Below are 16,151 nucleotides of genomic sequence, written 5' to 3' on the forward strand. Positions count from 1 at the left end.
ACGTTACCCCCTTTTTTGCCTCACAAGCATTTTTGTTTGCTTGCTTGCATCGTAAGCTTAAGCCCTGTTCTTCTTTGGGCTATGGTGTAAGGTCTCGAAGAGTCTGGTGGTGGCGGTATCAGAAACACCAGCACCAAAAGTCCGAGGTGTAACTCAACCTAGGTTTAAGCCTCAACCAAAGGAACTTTGAGAAACGGTTGAGGGACGCTTCTTTTTCCAGAAGCATGTGAGGCGTTTTGGTTAAGACGGGCAATGAGTGGGTATGAGAGATTGGGTAGCGGTTGGGAGATGTTAATTGTGGAAAATGGCCTTCTTTAAGCTGGGGATATCTTGTATGAAGGATGGAGAATGTATGTCATGATGGATCTAGACTGTGGAGCTACTTAGGGACATGGAGGCATGAAATTCAGGGCAATCGATATTGCATCGTTTAAGGGTCTCTTACCAGCGACTTTTCTTACCGATATTTGATGACGAGGCACATGTCGTGTAACTGAAGGATTACCACTGATAGTGTCAGCAAAGACTGAGGTCGTAAAGTATTTGGCCACCTCCAAAAGAGGATCCGCGCTCCGTTTCCGACACTGAACCCCTGTTCTACGTACTATACTTTGCCAAGACGCCTTTTTTCAAGAGTCAGTGAAGTTGAGATGTTCTGGAGCGGCCACCCCGAATCACGTTCTGACTGGCAGGCAGATTTGATCACTTGGCTGCGTGCGTGATGCTGCCTGCTTTTCTAATTAGGGCAATGTTGATTGATATCGCCATGAACCAATTCGCTATTCGTAGATGATCCTTGTAATTGCCTGTTCTCGATGGGCCACTAGTGCAATCTTTACTGAGACTAACATGAGTCCTACTGGGGGATTGCCAGCATGGAGAGAATCAGGTTTCAATGGTTAATGTTGTTGAGTTAGCTACCAAGAACCTTACTGATGATGAAAGATTCATAAGCTCAACCTTGCAAAATACTATCCTTTGTTTACAATTATGTCTGCCAAAACTGTTCGTTCCTTGGCTAAGAATTCATGGGTCTCACTCTCTGCTCGGGCGTTCTCGCTAGGGGACCCATATCCTGATCGATCCCCTCTCTTATTCTGGAGGAGTGGCCCCCCTTCAATCACTAGAACGAATCAAGCTCGATGCCCCTGTCAGCTCAAGAACATGACACCCCCCTGTCTTGATCCCCGGTTCTTCAGGTATGGTGAAAGAAAGTACAGCAGGTTCCGTCACGGACTTACTGGTCTTCTTTTCTTTCACCCGCTGAATGGGCTCTGTACGAAATACTGTACCGCCGCCACTGTTGTTTTTCTAATCCATCGTATCGCCAAGCCAAGCCCGTAAATCAACTCACCAACCTCCAACTTTTGGTTCCCTCTTCCTTTTTCTTTCTCTCTACCTCGTGCTTCCTCAACTGTTTTTGGTCTTGTTTATTTGCTTTTCCGTTATTGCCATCAAATCTTGCGTCGGAATCAATCCTCCCTCCTCATGGGACTACCTCCCTGCCTCTAACGGAATAACGAACCATCGACCCCAAGTCTAGAACTGATCTGCAAGGCGGAACTGAACCGTACGGTACGGCAGGAGAAGGCAATTCAACTTCAGCAATTCCCATCAACGACCACAGTAGACGAAACGATAAACCTGAGTGATATCGCCTGCTTCATATGCGCACACCATCATAAGACCCTGTTTCTCTTACCAACCCTCTCGTCATACCGAATACTCTGCAACACCAAAGCCAGCGTCTGTCTCAGTAAAGGTTTCAGTCACATCGCCGTCTGCAGCAAACACAACAAGAAACAAGACAAGACAAGACAAGACTCAATTCAAAGCAAAACAAAGCAAGGCAAGGGTTAGACTGGAAATTAAGCTTCGTCTTTCTGCAGTGCAATTCTCTTTCTTGCCTGACCTGATAGTGTCCAAGTCCAGATTGCGCCGCTTTCTACTGCTTCTCCCTTTCTCGGTTGGCTCCGTCTGGCTCTGGTTTAGAGTTGGTCTGATCTGCTCAAATACCTACCAGCGACTGGCCATTGCATCTGCGTTTGTACTTGCATTTGCTTCTGTTCCAGTTACTCCCCTTCCCGTCGTCTTGTCTTTCTTGTCACTCTGCTTAAAAGCTATACCCTTGCAGGCACCCACCTAATACAGGGCCCTGCTCTCTCTTACATACGTCCAGTTACATATTTGTTTTCCTTTTTCTAAAATCCCTCCTTCGGGTGCCTGATTTCCCTCTCCAAATATGTTTACTCAACCAGTGGTTTCCACGTCCACGGGCCCGCCACAGTCGTCGTCCACATCCACCTCAAGACCGAGTCGCCTCCGAGGCTTGAGTTACTTGCGCAACTATACACAAAATCATTTATTGTCTCGCGACAACCACCATAACAGCTCCAGCACTGGATCAGCAGGCGGCACAGGCACAGCAAGCGCACGAAGCACGTCCCCTAATCGACACGGCTCTAGCCTCACGCGATCCCTCAGCCATTCGCCTACTACAAGTGGACCATCCACTGGAGCCCAGAACACCAACCACTTGACACTCGTCAGTTCGACACCCGATCCCGTGAGGAATTTGACATCGGCGACCACCATAACATCGATACCTGCACTGCCTCCTACTTCCGTTCCCGCTTCCGCTTCCGCTGCTGCTTCCGCTGCTACAAATGCTACTGAATCACCAAGGACTTCCTCACAGCATTCTGCCGACATCAACGACCCCGCTACCGCTGCAACAGAATTATCAATGACTGCAGATACTCAAGCCTCCGCAGCCGCTGGCACAGTCGACTCGAACCAGGACCAGCCTGCCATGACGAGATCGCGATCAGCCACCACTGGCGAAGGGGGCTCGGCGACTCCCGAAACTGCCCCATCAATTCGCTTCTCAGCCTACTACGACCCGCGCTCTACACGCCCGTCCCTGACATTCCCTCCTATCTCCAGAACTCTGCCCACGGGGTCTGAGAAGATTCGTGTTGGTCGTTACTCAGAACGCGATAGTCATTCTATGTCGAATATGCCTGGTAATCAGCCATCAGCTGCACCCGTGGGTTTCAAGAGCAAGGTCGTCAGCCGTCGCCACTGCGAGTTCTGGTACGAGGATGGAAAATGGTATATCAAGGACGTTAAAAGCTCTTCTGGTACATTCCTGAACCACATTCGCCTAAGCCCACCGTCTCAGGAAAGCAAAGCTTTCCCCGTCAACGATGGAGATATCGTTCAACTCGGAATTGACTTTAAAGGTGGAGAAGAGATGATCTTCCGCTGTGTCAAGATGCGACTAGAGTTAAACCGTGGTTGGCAGAACAAGCTTAACACTTTTAAGTATGTTTTGACTTGAGTCTTGAGAAAATATTCGAATGCTGACATTTTGATTAGCATGGCGGCGCACAAGAGGTTGCAGACGATGGCTTCTAGTGGAGCAGCTGGTACTAACTCCCAAGATTGCTCCATTTGCTTGAGCTCTATTGCTGTAAGCTTTCCTTATAACTTTATCCTCCGACTCACTTTACTGACGATTATATAGCCCTGCCAATCTTTATTTGTTGCACCCTGCTCTCACACCTGGCATTTCAAGTGTGTAAGATCACTGCTCAACTCCCCGCAATACCCCATTTTCATCTGCCCCAACTGTCGAGCTGGTGCCGATTTAGAAGCCGATGTCGATGAACTGGCCGAAGAATGGCAGCAGCTTAAGAACGAAGCCGAGGCAGAAGCATCAACTCCAGCTCAAGCCGACACTGAGCCAGAGACGGATCCGGTGCCTGCTGCTGCTAATTCCGGAACCTCTACACCGGAGCGATCGCATACAGCCGACATCGACCACATGGACGTTACTGTCAACATCACACCAGAAACACCTCAGCGAAATGAAGTTAACCATGCTATATCCGAGCCTTTACCTATTAGAAATGCGGCCTCAGCTCCACGAAGAGTCGGCCAGCTGGGAGATAGTCGAACACCGTCACCTCCAGGTGGCACTGAAGGACCAATCACCCCACGAAATAATGTTGGACCTTGGGTTTTTGATGGCAGTGCCGGCCGTACAGTGAGCGCTACAGAAGGCGAAATGACAAGTATAGATGCCGCAGCACAGCCAGATACAAGCGAAAACGACATCGCGGTTCGATGATGACTTAATTCGAATGCCTGGTTCAAATTATTGCATATATACAGACCACTTGGCCGTCAAGCGACACTTGGGAACCATTACACATATATGGCGTTCTGTTGGTTTGTCCTGGTTTTCATGGCAGCAAAGGCGTTCAAAGGGTTTAAACACAGCCATCTGTCGAAGAATACAGAGTTGGTTTGCTTGGGCTGGTGTGGCACAGCGTTGTCCTGGTTCATTCTTCTAAGAGATATATGAGGGAGATTTAGACGCAAGAGTGGACGTTTATATGGCATAGGATGCAAATGGCCAAATATGGGCCTATGAGTAGGAGTTAATGGAATAGACTTGTTCTCACATCATTCCAACTGAGATGCTAAAGATGCCGTGTAGCTTCGCAAGATCAGATGCTGTATTCATGAAGGCGTTTGTATAACGCCACTGCATACGTAGACAATTAACCTTGCTGTGCTATCTCCAGCTTCTACACTATCCCTGGAAGATGGAAGGTGTTAATTCATATCCTTTCGTTAATTTCGGAAAGCTTTCAGTCTTCTTCTTGTCGTTCTCACTTCTGGATATTAAAAAATTGGCATTATGTCATCACCGCCGTTCCCGGCACCGAGATGATCCGGCCTAATCGCCGAGTGCGGGCGGCCTGTCCGGGGTTGTGCTAAATTTCGACGGACTTTAGTCGCAAAATCATCCGCCAGCGCCAATACTTCAACCAAGCATTTCTTCGCCTTTTTCATTTTGCTAGTTTAGAATCGAGATTTGTCTTTCTCTTATTATTGCTAGTAGGCGCAACATAATAATGCTTCGTCCGTTTACTCAGTGCCTGCCAACCAGGGCCCGGGCGCCATGCTCCCGGGTCTTGGGGCAGGCTTCCAAGCTTTCGCTGGCGCGGAGATCTATGGCTACCGTTCATGTGAAGGGGATTGAGAAGGTGTTTTGTATAACATATGTATTGGAAACCCTTAGCTAATATGAAACAGGACCCTACAGAACTCGACCGAGTCACAACACTTCCCAATGGCCTACGAGTTGCATCAGAAGCCCTCCCCGGATCGTTCGCTGGTGTAGGTGTCTATATTGAAGGCGGCTCTCGATTCGAAAACGACTCTCTCCGCGGCGTATCTCATATCATGGACCGTCTCGCTTTCAAGTCCACATCGAAGCGCTCCGCAGACGATATGCTTGAACAGGTCGAGGCTCTAGGTGGAAACATTCAATGTGCCTCTTCAAGAGAGAGCATGATGTACCAAGCCGCTACCTTTAACAACGCTGTTCCCCCGACCATCGAACTCCTCGCCGAAACGATTCGCGATCCTCAAATTACGGAGGAGGAGGTAGCAGAGCAGATCGAGACCGCGCGATATGAAATTCGAGAGATTTGGAGCAAGCCCGAACTTATCTTGCCTGAGCTGGTGCACACTGCTGCGTTCAAGGACAACACGCTCGGAAACCCATTGCTGTGCCCGGAGGAGAGATTAGGTGTTATTGACAGAAATACTGTCTTGGCGTACCGAGATCTCTTCTACCGACCTGAGAGAATGGTCGTGGCTTATGCTGGAGTCGAGCACGGAGAGGCTGTCCGATTGACAGAAAAGTTCTTCGGTGATATGAAGAAGGGTAGCGAACAGGTTCAAGAGATCACTGGCTCTGAGACAAGTGAGAGTGAACTATCGGATAGCGAAGCCAGCTCATCCTCAGCGTCTTCATCACCACAGTCCTCCTCAGGTCTCCTCTCACGATTCTTCAAGCACACTCCCTCCGCCTCTCAAAACCTTCAAAACCTCCCCTCCCAAAACGACATCACAAAGCCCTCTAAATACACCGGGGGCTTCCTCTCACTCCCCGCTCAACCACCTAATCTGAGTGGCCTCCCCACATTCACACATATTCACCTCGCTTTCGAGGGTCTACCCGTGGCTTCTGATGACATATATGCCCTCGCCACGCTTCAGACTCTCCTTGGTGGTGGCGGATCTTTCTCTGCTGGTGGACCCGGTAAGGGCATGTACTCTCGTCTGTACACCAATGTCCTGAACCAGCATGGCTGGGTTGAGTCATGCATGGCATTCAACCACTCCTACACTGATTCCGGTCTCTTCGGTATTTCAGCAAGCTGTCTTCCTGGCCGTACCGCCAACATGCTCGACGTTATGTGCCAAGAGCTCCGTGCTCTGACCCTTACAACAGGTTTCTCACGCCTACAAGAGACCGAGGTTGCTCGTGCGAAGAACCAGTTGCGATCCAGTCTCCTAATGAACTTAGAGAGCCGTATGGTTGAGCTTGAAGATCTCGGCCGTTCCATCCAGGTCCATGGTCGCAAGATCCCTGTCAAGGATATGTGCCGTCGCATTGAGAACCTTACAGTGGATGACCTTCGCCGTGTGGCTAAGATGGTCGTCGGCGGCAAGGTGAAGAACCCTGGTGGCGGAAGCGGTGCCCCTACCGTGGTGCTTCAGGAAGCTCAGGCATATGGCGTGAGCAGCCACTCGATGAGCTGGGATCAGATTCAAGATCGTATCGACAGCTGGAAGCTTGGCAGCACATAGATGCAGCGTATGATTATCCTAAATAGGCGATGCATGAGGTGCGTGTCGTTTGTCACTTACAAGAGATCCTCAAATGATGAACGGGTGTATAATAGAGAGGGTTTGTCATGTCTGTACAGGGCTGAACGGACATCGGGATGGTTGTAGCATTATCCGGAGCATAGAGGTGATGATCTGGAAGATATGTATTATATGAGCCCACGCGATTACTCTACTAGACTCAAAATTCAATGTATACCACTAGACAAATGCAGACGAATCTGATGAATCTATAGAATTCTTGTTCTAGAATTTATTATGAAAAAAATATAGCAGACAACTCCTGACCGTATCGTCTTCCCATTCTGGGTATGCATTCGTGCCATATTCGCAATACGCCATAATTCCCGTTGTTCGCCACCCATCGTTTCTATTAAATAAGATCATGTTTTGCACAAATCTCCAATCAAAGTTTAGACCGGACTGCCTCAAGGCGATACTTGACATCCTTTAGAGCTTTGTTGGTAGGCTTCCAGTCGTCAAATTGCCTGAGCAACTCATCTGCCTCGTTGCTCAACTCGGTTCGCACGAAGTTTTCTTCTAGTAGTCCACGCATGATCCATGGTAAGACGTACGGGTTTTGAGACGTCAGAGGTCCGCCGCGAGGTGAGATTGTGCAGGGTGGTGGTGATGGGCCAGCAGGTGCTGTCTCAAGTGCGTGAGCGATAGCAAGATCGTACACTGCATCATCGTAATAAAGGCGAGAATGACCAGCGCCGGAGTAAAGAGATCCGGCTAGAGGCACGGAAAGCTCGCGGATCAAGCCATGATCAGAAACGCCGAGATTGCGAAGCTTAAGAGCAAAACCCACCAAGTGGGCAATGAAGTCAGGGGCATGGACACGCCCATCAATGAAGACAGCCCGGTAAATGTAAGGGTGGTTTGCTGGTGAATAAATAGCAGACTATTCATATTAGCTGACCTGGTCTGAAAAAATGCAACGCTCAAGATAAACTTACCTCCATTGGCACGACTTGGTCATCGATGCTACCAATGAATGTGATACGAGTTCCGTAGTCTACTACCCGCTTGAGAGCTTTCTCGAAACGCTTTGAATTGTCACTCTCTGGGTTTCCAAATTCCCATAACTCAGCTGCCGAGCCCATCAACAGGCCAGACTTGTAGTCTGGGAATGGTCCCAAAGCCACCCCAGCCATGGCACAGACACCAACTTTTGCGTTGGTGATAATGCCAAGGTCAATAAGCTTCTCGAGTAACATGATACTCACAGGAACGCCCTGTGAGTGACAAGCAATCAAAATGAAGTCAGCGCTCCGAATGTGGTCAATCCAGTTGAGCATAAGATTCCACAAATTATCGACCCGGTCTCTGATTTTCCCTTCTCCTTCCAAGGCGACCTTTTCGATCTCGCAGTCATCGCATCCATGAGACTCGGTCCATCTCCGGATCGCCTCAGCACCAAGAGCTGCGAAACGAAGAGATGTGCCTGTTGGCTGGCCGATCATGGGACGTAGGTAAGTCGCAGGAAACAGGCCATGGACGCCGATTGCAATGGCCTTTCGAATCTTGGGGGGGTTGTCCACTCGGAAAACATGGTTCGGGGGAGCTTGTTGTGTGCGAAGAAGGAACTGTGTCAGTTGCTTCAAGATGGATGGGTTCTCCTTCATGTGGTAAGTACTGGAGAAAGATGGTAGAAGAAGATTCGTAGAAGTTTTCGATGATGGTTCTGATTCGGCAATGGACGGGCTAGAGGAAGCAGCCTTGACTGCCGCTTTGTCGATATCTTGTGTTGCGGGTGTTGTACTGGTAGGGGTGGAAGTGCCAGATACAGACGGTGATGGAGGGTCCAGATCCATCGACTGTGGTCTACCGCGCTTGTTTTTCTTCATCCACCCTGACTTCACCGTCGCCTGAGCTTCTTTCGGTTTCACATCAGCCTTTACGCGGTCCTTGGTTGGCGATACGTCGCATTCTGCCATAGGTCGAGGATGAGCCTCTGACCCCTCACCCATGATTGCCACTTCTCCTGACTCCGGCATAGGTGTACTATCCTTTGACTTGGGTGATTCCTTAGACCAAAACACCCAAGTTGAACCAGCCTTGGGCGGTGGCTCATGCCCATGTGGAGGCGGTGTTTCCGTCATCGTGACATCCTCAGAGGGTGCATCTGTACTTGGTTGTGGTTGAGTGTCCTGCTTATCCTCTGAAGCCTTGACAGACTCAGCCGCTGGATACCAATAACTGAACCAAGAGGTTGGCTGTGGAGCCTTTATGCTTTTAGGTGATGCGACTTGATCTGTAGATGTCGTTTGAGCGGGTGGAGTAACAGGCCTCGGTTCGTCCACTTCCTTGGTGGCCTCGGCTTCAGCTGTTGCTGTACCATTTACATCAGGCGCTGGAGCAGCCTGCGTCTCTGTAAAAGGTGTTTTCGACCACCATCCAAGCCACCCTGACGATGCTGCTGGACGTTGAGGGTCCGTTTGTGACACGGGTGCTTCAGTACAAGTATCAGGTTGACCTTGATTATCATCGGTCTTCGACTCGGGTGCCTTGGGTGGCGTCGCTTCTGCAATAACTGCATCTTTTAATGACTCTCGAGTCTCCATGACCTTGGAGGACTCCCGGGATGGCTCGGGACCAGACTTTTTCTGAGTCTGCGATTCGGCTTGCGCGCTTTCTTCTGTCATAGTCACATCGGACTTCGTCTCGGAAACCTTTGGCATCGTCTTAATCGTACCGGCCGTACTTCGAATACTAGCGTTATCATCGCCTTTCCTCGCTTCGTATCGACTTAGATCTGATGTTTTATTTAACTTGACGGACCCTCCAAAAATGTTTTCCTTTGCGACCGATGTAGATGCCGAGGCTTTGGAGGGTCGTTGCCAGGAACCGTACCAGCTCTTCGTTTTCCGAACCTAGAAGTATTGTTAGATATGGTGGAATGAACAAGAAAAGGTATCACAGTAGGTAAACGGACGTCTTTGCTCTTGTGCTGCGCTGTGGAGCCTGGATCATCCATGATCTGCTGTGTTGATGGCGCTTTTGCATTGTTGTTATGATCCGCCTCTACTGCAGGTGATGCCTTTGATGCCTGTGATTGTGACGTAGGGGCCTCTGTTGTTGAGTTGCTGACCAGGGTCTGAGAGTCGTTGTTCGCGGCTGATATGGCCGGATTGGGGCGTGCCTTTTTACGTGGCAACATTATGTATCAAATATCGCGTGAGTATGCCATGAATGATTTGAATTATGACAAGTGTGTCTATATGTTTTGTTGTTGTTTTATCAGAGTGCTAATTTCATAGTTCCGTCATGTGTTGATTCAGATACCCGCGCCTAGACCCAACAGCTACAGTTCTACGCACGGTTTGACCCCCGCCATAAAGGGTAACTGCAGGGAAGTGGACCCGCCTAGACAGTCCCATTATTCGTTATCGATAAGAAAAAGATTTCAGTCCATCCAGCTTCGACAGAAAAAGAAAGAGTGTGAGAAAGCACAGTTGGTGATGCGCCAACGTCTTTCACAATGAGCAACCTCAAACGAAAAGACGCCCCCGGCGGCAATCCGCCTGCCAAATCGGCAAAGAATACAAAAGAAGCCAGACCTACCAAAAAAGAAAATGTCGGCAAAGATGCGAAGCCCGCTCCCAAGAAGAGTGCTGAGACAGCTGAGAAGGCTCCCGTTGTGTCGCTCTTGAAGGAAGACGAGCCAATGTTCCCGCGAGGTGGTGCCAGCGTCCTCACTCCTCTCGAGCAGAAGAAGATTCAGCTTGAGGCCAAGGCTGATGCCATGCGCGACGAAGAATTCAACACTGGCAACAAGGTCCAAAAGAAGAAGAAGCGGAAGACTGCCCTAAAGGGTGACAAGAAGTCAGACAAAAAGACCGGAGAGGAGGAACAAGCAGTCAGAATTGAGAGTCTGAGCTTCAAGGTAACTTTAAATTATTACGTTCATTTACGTTGCCTACTGACATTGATGTAGAATCTGGTCAAAGGCTCTCTTGTTCTTGCACAGGTCACACGAATCAACAACCTCGATCTCGAAGTCGCATTACCAAACAACCTTACCGGACACATCTCAATCGTCGCCATGTCCCAACAATTGACGGACCGTCTCGAGAACGAGACTGCAGAGAAGGACGACGAGGAGGACGACGAGGCAGAGGATGATGAGGGTATCGACCTCAAGTCTATCTTTGCTGTTGGTCAATACTTGAGAGCGTACGTGGCATCTACTGCCGAGGAGTCTACTGCCGGAAAGAGCAAGCGACGCATTGAATTGTCCCTACGGCCCAATGAGGCCAACACGGGCCTGGCGAAGGATGATGTTGTTCCCAACACTACAGTTATGGCGTCTATTGTCAGCGTTGAGGACCGTGGTTTTGTGATGGACACCGGTATTGAGAATCTCGGTGCTTTCCTTGCCAAGAGTGAGGTTGATAAGAACATCGACGAGCAAAGATTGCAGCCAGGCGCTGTTTTCTTGTGCCAGGTCACCAGCAAGGGTGCCAATGGTAAGATCGCGCAGCTCTCACTTCAGCAGAAGAAGATTGGCAACCCCAAGAGTGTCCCCGCCGATGCCACTACCATCAATACTTTCCTCCCTGGTACCATGGCGGATGTCCTCATCTCCAATACCGATCGACGAGGTCTCTCTGGAAAGATCATGGGTCATCTCGACGTCACTGCAGATATCATTCAATCTGGGGCTGGTCCTGCTGGTGTGAGCTTGGATACAGCTTACAAGATTGGCTCAAGAGTCAAGGCCCGAGTAATTTGCAACTTCCCTGGTGCCAGAGAGCCCAAGCTGGGAATCTCCCTTCTTCCACATATTACCGCCCTCGAGAAGAAGCGACCTACCAAGTCAACCGACTCCAAGAAGAACCCAACACAGGTTCTCCCCATCTCATCTCTTGTTGAGACATGCACAGTCCGTCACGTTGAGCCTGATATTGGTCTGTTCGTCGATATTGGCATCCCTGGCTTGAGCGGATTTGTCCATATTTCTCGAGTCAAGGATGGCAAGGTGGAAGCACTTTACGAAGCAAGCGGCCCTTATAAGGTTGACTCAGAGCACAAGGGCCGTGTTATTGGCTACAATGAAATGGATGGCCTCTTCCAAATATCTTTTGAGAAGTCTGTGCTTGAGCAGCAATATCTCAGACTGGAAGATGTTCCCATTGGTGCCGTTGTAACATGCAATATTGAGAAGGTCCTTATTGATGAGAAGGGTGTCAGCGGTCTCGTCGTCAAGGTTGCCGAGGGAATCACTGGCTTCGTCCCCGAACAACACTTTTCCGATGTGAAACTACAACACCCCGAGAAGAAGTTCCGACAGGGTATGAAGGTCAAGGCTCGAGTTCTTTCAACCAACCTATCCAAGAAGCAAATGCGCCTTACCTTGAAGAAGACACTCGTCAACTCGGAAGCTCCTGTTATCAAGGCTTACGAAGAGGCTAGTGTTGGTATGCAGATTCCTGGTACCATTATCAAGATCCAGTCTTCCGGCGCTATCATCCAATTCTTTGGAGCTGTCCAAGGATTCCTGCCAATCTCAGAGATGAGTGAAGCCTATATCAAGGATCCCAAGGAGCATTTCCGAACTGGCCAAGTTGTCAGCGTGCATGTCATTGATGTCGAACCTGAGTCTAAGAGACTAGTCGTATCCTGCAAGGATCCTTCTGCTTTTGGCCTGGATAAGCAGAATGCCCTCAAGAAGCTTCAGCTTGGTGACATCGTGTCTGCCAAGGTCACACAAAAGACCGAAGATCAGGTTTTCGTTGAATTGGCCGACGCTCAGCTCAAAGCTATCCTCCCTGTTGGACACCTCACTGATAAGTCAACATCCAAGAACCAATATGCTCTCAAACGTATTGCTGTTGGCCAGACTCTTTCTGACTTAGTGATCATCGAGAAGAACGAGAACCGACGTGCTGTTATTCTTAGTCACAAGCCCAGTCTTGTCAGTGCTGGAAAGGACAAGACCTTGCTTACCAGCTTTGAGGATGCTAAGGAAGGCAGGATTGTTGCTGGATTTGTCAGGAACATTACCGTTACAGCCGTCTTCGTTCAGTTTGGCGGAGCCGTGAACGCCCTTCTTCCTAAGGCTCGTCTTGCTGCAGACATTCAGGACCTCCCTGACTTTGGCATGCACAAGCACCAGTCAATCGAAGTCAAGATTGTCTCCGTTATTCCCGATCACAAGCGTATCGTGGTGGCCCCTGCTGACTTCGACGAGTCTGCCGAGTTAGATAAGAAGGCCAAGGCCAGCGACAAGCCTGCTGCTTCAGACGATATTGAGTTTGGGACTGTGGCTAAGGCTAAGATTACATCCATCAAGGATACACAGCTCAACGTTCAGCTTGTCGACAGCAAGGTTCAGGGCCGAATTGATGTCTCTCAAATTTTCGACAAGTGGGAGGATATCCCCGACCCCAAGGACCCTCTGGACAAATATCACAAGAAGCAGACCGTGTCAGTACGCGTGATGGGAGTCCACAGCGCCAAAGACCACCGATTTTTGCCATTCTCTCACCGATCCCTCCACTCTGTGCTCGAACTTACCGCAAAGCCTAGCGACCTCAAGGCCAAGACTCTCGAACCCCTTTCTCTTGAGAACCTCAAGGTTGGTGACACTTATGTCGCCTTCGTTAACAATTCCAGCCCCCAACATCTCTGGGTCAATCTTTCTCCCTCAGTCCGTGGTAGAATCTCTGCCATGGAAGCATCAGATGACCTTTCTCAACTCAACGATCTCGAGGCAAACTTTCCTGTGGGCTCAGCCTTGAAGGTGAGAGTGACTGGTGTCGATGCTCGCAACAAGCGCCTGGACCTGTCTGCTCGCTCTTCCAGCTCTTCTGAAACTGTTACTTGGAGTGCTCTCAAGCAAAACATGGTTCTTCCCGGACGAGTCACAAAGGTCAACGAGCGCCAGGTTCTCGTCAAGCTGAGCGAGCTTGTGTCAGGACCCGTTCACCTCCCTGACATGGCCGATGACTTTGACACTGTCAACACTCTGAAGCAAAAGAAGGGCGAAATCGTTCGCGTTTCTATCGTGGAACTTGACGCAAGCAACAAGAGACTCAGGCTATCAACTCGTCCTTCTCGTATCATGAGCTCTACACTCCCAGTCAAGGATAAGGAGATAAGCGACGTTTCTCAATTGGATGCTGGTGATATTGTCCGAGGATTTGTCAAGAATGTCTCAGACAAGGGACTTTTCGTTCTCCTCGGTGGACAGGTCACTGCCCTGGTTAAGATTTCAAACTTATCGGATCGTTATCTGAAGGAGTGGAAGGATCATTTCCAAATTGACCAGCTTGTCAAGGGCCGAGTCATTGCTGTAGACAAGCAGACTCGCCACGTGGAGCTGAGCTTGAAGTCTTCTGTTGTTGACGAGGACTACACCCCTCCCATTACCTATAACGATATCAAGGAGGGTCAGGTTGTGACTGGAAAGGTGCGAAAGGTTGAGGAGTTCGGTGCTTTCATCCTGATCGACAACTCCGATAATGTCAGTGGTCTCTGCCATCGCAGTCAAATGGCTGAGAACCCTGTCAAGGATGCTACCAAGCTCTACAAGGAAGGCGATGCTGTCAAGGCTCGTGTTCTAGAAGTCGACATCAACAAGCGACGAGTCACCTTCGGACTTAAACCTTCACTTTTCGAGGATGCCGATACTGATATGGATGACTCTGATGCTGGTGTTGAGCTCGATGATGACGACAGTGACGATGATGTGGACATGGATGATGCTGGTGCGCTCCTCAAGATTCTGGGTACAGATAATGCCGGAGACTCAGACGAAGATGAAGATGACGAAGACGAGGAAGAGGAGGAGGACGATGATGAGGATGTGGAAATGGAAGACCAACCGACCAAGAAGAAGTCCAAGGGTCTCGGTGCAGGAAAGAAGTCTGAGTGGTCTGCCGACCCCTTCGATGAGCCAGAATCAGAGTCAGAGGAGCAATCAAAGGACAATGAGAAGACAAAGAAGAAGAGGCGGAACAGAGACGAGATCCAGGTCGATCGAACTGCTGAGCTGGATGCCAATGGCCCCCAGACCTCTAGCGATTACGAGCGATTACTGCTTGGACAGCCTGACTCGTCAGAGCTGTGGATTGCCTACATGGCTTTCCAGATGCAAGTGTCCGAGCTTTCCAAGGCCCGTGAGGTTGCTGAGCGAGCTATCAAGTCTATCAACATCCGTGAAGAGACCGAGAAGCTCAACGTCTGGGTTGCTTACCTCAACTTGGAGGTTGCCTACGGAACTAAGCAGACAGTGGAGGAGGTTTTCAAGCGGGCTTGTCAATACAACGACGCGCAAGAGGTCCATGAGCGACTGGCCAGTATCTACATCCAGTCCGAGAAGCTCAAGGTAAGCTACTTCATAATGCGTCACACAAGTCATCACGCGCTAACTACATGACAGGATGCCGACGCTTTGTTCGAAACAATGGTCAAGAAGTTCGGTGCCAAGTCTCCCAACGTCTGGCTCAACTATGCCCATTTCTTGCATGCTACCCGCAACGATCCCGACCGAGCTCGTGCTCTTCTGCCCCGAGCCACTCAGCAACTCGGCGATCGTCACAGTCAGACCCTCGTGAGCCGCTTCGCCGCGCTAGAATTCCGATCTCCCAATGGCGAGCCCGAACGTGGTCGTACTATGTTTGCGACTCTCCTGGCTGCCTACCCCAAGAAGGGTGATCTCTGGAGTCAGCTTCTCGATCTCGAGATTGGTCTCTCCGATGCTGACCCCACTGCTATCCGTGACGTTTTCGACAGACGGACACGGGTTAAGGGCTTGAAGCCCAAGATGGCTGAAAAGTGGTTCAGACGCTGGGCTGACTGGGAGGAGAAGCTAGACCCCAAGGGCAAGGACAAGGTGATGGCTAAGGCCCAGGAGTGGGCTGTTGCTTTTAAGGCGAAGAAGGAGGCTGATGCTGCTGCTGCGGCTGAGGACGAAGAGATGGAGGAGTAGAATACTCGCTCGTCTTTGTTTCAATAATTCGGGATACCATAGTATACTCCTGGCAGTCAAAAGTTAGTACTAACGATAGAATTATTTTCAGCATATATTGTCATCAACGATCTGTTCCAAGTAAAGCGAGCTCCAAGTGATGAAATCAATGTAATGTTACCTTGCAACATCACGAACAAACATCAGCCAAGCATTAACACGAGGTGATCTTCATGGTTCGGGTATCGGCAAGTTATTGGTTGGGGGAATGACGAAGATATATACTAAGTATGCAAGGTAGTGTGTACAGTAAGTATGTTTATATATGTGCCGGCGGTATAGCAGCTCTTGACGTGCTAACTCAGTGCAACAACCTTGTATAAATGTCTAGGATATTATATAAAAAGTGGCACTTTGGTCCTTGTTTCGCCAGTAATTCCCCCTGTAATATCTTTGAACCGGCACTTACATCCGCACTCTAGTCTGGGCATAAACAGATAGTGCGTCATCGTGAGCTGAC

General features: G+C 49.7%; 4 protein-coding genes across 4 annotated transcripts; 3 read left to right on the forward strand and 1 right to left on the reverse strand.

The window, feature by feature from the left end:
• Positions 1-1,893: 1,893 nt before the first annotated feature.
• Positions 1,894-4,174, forward strand: FOBCDRAFT_37867 (uncharacterized protein). The gene is made up of 3 exons (XM_031184896.3): positions 1,894-3,327; positions 3,382-3,475; positions 3,530-4,174. Exons 1-3 carry the CDS (start codon positions 2,243-2,245, stop codon positions 4,133-4,135), a joined length of 1,785 nt encoding a protein of 594 aa, XP_031040538.2. The 5' UTR covers positions 1,894-2,242; the 3' UTR covers positions 4,136-4,174.
• A 647-nt stretch (positions 4,175-4,821) lies between these two features.
• On the forward strand, positions 4,822-6,940 carry FOBCDRAFT_37870 (peptidase M16 inactive domain-containing protein). Its single transcript, XM_031184897.3, has 2 exons — positions 4,822-5,060; positions 5,110-6,940. Exons 1-2 carry the CDS (start codon positions 4,929-4,931, stop codon positions 6,673-6,675), a joined length of 1,698 nt encoding a protein of 565 aa, XP_031040539.2. The 5' UTR covers positions 4,822-4,928; the 3' UTR covers positions 6,676-6,940.
• Positions 6,941-7,120: 180 nt separating this feature from the next.
• FOBCDRAFT_135363 (uncharacterized protein) lies at positions 7,121-9,877 on the reverse strand (the record flags this gene model as incomplete). The annotated part of the gene is made up of 3 exons (XM_059607938.1): positions 7,121-7,618; positions 7,686-9,499; positions 9,571-9,877. 3 exons carry the CDS (start codon positions 9,875-9,877, stop codon positions 7,121-7,123), a joined length of 2,619 nt encoding a protein of 872 aa, XP_059464979.1.
• A 239-nt stretch (positions 9,878-10,116) lies between these two features.
• FOBCDRAFT_224328 (uncharacterized protein) lies at positions 10,117-15,989 on the forward strand. The gene is made up of 3 exons (XM_059609654.1): positions 10,117-10,603; positions 10,655-15,049; positions 15,104-15,989. Exons 1-3 carry the CDS (start codon positions 10,199-10,201, stop codon positions 15,650-15,652), a joined length of 5,349 nt encoding a protein of 1,782 aa, XP_059464980.1. The 5' UTR covers positions 10,117-10,198; the 3' UTR covers positions 15,653-15,989.
• The last annotated feature ends 162 nt before the right edge of the window (positions 15,990-16,151 follow it).

This window comes from Fusarium oxysporum, chromosome V (assembly GCF_013085055.1).
Source record: "Fusarium oxysporum Fo47 chromosome V, complete sequence".
NCBI classification, from domain to species: domain Eukaryota; kingdom Fungi; phylum Ascomycota; class Sordariomycetes; order Hypocreales; family Nectriaceae; genus Fusarium; species Fusarium oxysporum.